Source organism: Morone saxatilis, unplaced genomic scaffold (assembly GCF_004916995.1).
Source record: "Morone saxatilis isolate NCDOM2014 unplaced genomic scaffold, NCSU_SB_2.0 Contig1, whole genome shotgun sequence".
Classification (NCBI taxonomy): domain Eukaryota; kingdom Metazoa; phylum Chordata; class Actinopteri; family Moronidae; genus Morone; species Morone saxatilis.
In genome coordinates, this window is record NW_023339651.1 from 8,392,960 (window position 1) to 8,394,102 (window position 1,143).

Consider the following 1,143-nt stretch of genomic DNA (forward strand, 5'->3'; position numbering starts at 1 on the left):
GAGGGAGAGGGAGAGAGGGAGAGGGAGAGAGAGAGAGAGAGCTCTTGGAGAGTTTTTCCACACTTTTAAAACATGTCGAAACAACTTGAGTTCAGGACGATAATGTCTCCGTAACACAGCGGAGCTTAAAGAGGCAGACACGTCTTTTTCTTTTTTTCCTCCTTCTTTTTTTCCCCCTCTTCGTCTTCGTCGGGGGAGGACGAAGCGGAGGTTTGGGAAAATGTGTTGTCATCTTCGCGCAGTCAACAGCCTTGGGCAACAAATATGGCTACTATCTTGTGTATCCTTCAATTCGGTTGAAAAGCCAAGTGGCCGAGCAGGATATTTCGGGGAGTCGTCGCCAACAGTTTTAGCACGTAATTGGAAAGTGAACCGCACAGAAAAAAGATTAAGTGAGCTGGATTTGTCCCCGAGGCTGATTCGTTTTTAAATAAAAGAGAAAGATGAGAAAGAGATGGAGCCCAAGCATAAAGAGTTGTTGGAGAAATGTTACCAGAACTTGGTGGAGTCGATAACAGAAGCGGACCGAGTGGTGGATGTGTTGGCTCACTGCGGGACCCTCAGCCAGTCTGAACGCTACGAGCTGGGACACAACTGCGCCTCCAACTCGGAAAAAGTGGACCTTCTCCTGAAGATCCTGATAAGCAAGGACAGAGACCATTTCGCAGAGTTCTGCACGGCCCTGGAGAAGACTCACCCTCACCTGCACTCTGTGCTGCTCAATGGCACCGGCCCAGTGGATCACACTACTGGTAAGAAGGGGGCAATAGGACCTACACACACCCTGTATTAAAGTGGGTTAGTATGGAAGCAACTCTAGCTTCATTAGAGTGATGTACAGTGTGTTTTAGAGGACTAGTGTGTGTGTTTTGGTTATTCTCCAACCTGTTTTCGATCCTTGCTCTGAGCATGATCTAACTAACATTAGGGGTATTGACCATATGACAGCTTGATGAAGGGCATGACTTTTCCTTTGGGCAAGAATAAAGAGAGAGAGAGAGAGGGAGAGAGGGGGCACAACACAATCATGTGACCTGATGCTTATTTACACTCACACTACTGTGCTTGTTTCCCTTTGCCATGTCACTAAAAGCACAGCCTGCTAGTCTTGTGTGAAAGCATTTAATGGACCTAAAAAAGACT

General features: G+C 47.0%; 1 protein-coding gene across 1 annotated transcript in view; it reads left to right on the top strand.

The window, feature by feature from the left end:
- The first annotated feature begins 371 nt into the window (after positions 1–371).
- LOC118333662 (disks large homolog 5-like) overlaps positions 372–1,143 on the top strand; it is a 25,815-nt gene continuing 25,043 nt past the window's right edge. Inside the window, exon 1 of the mRNA XM_035669408.1 lies at positions 372–752. Coding sequence (XP_035525301.1) covers positions 455–752 — 298 coding nt within the window. The 5' untranslated portion in view covers positions 372–454. The remainder of the gene's footprint in view (positions 753–1,143) is intronic.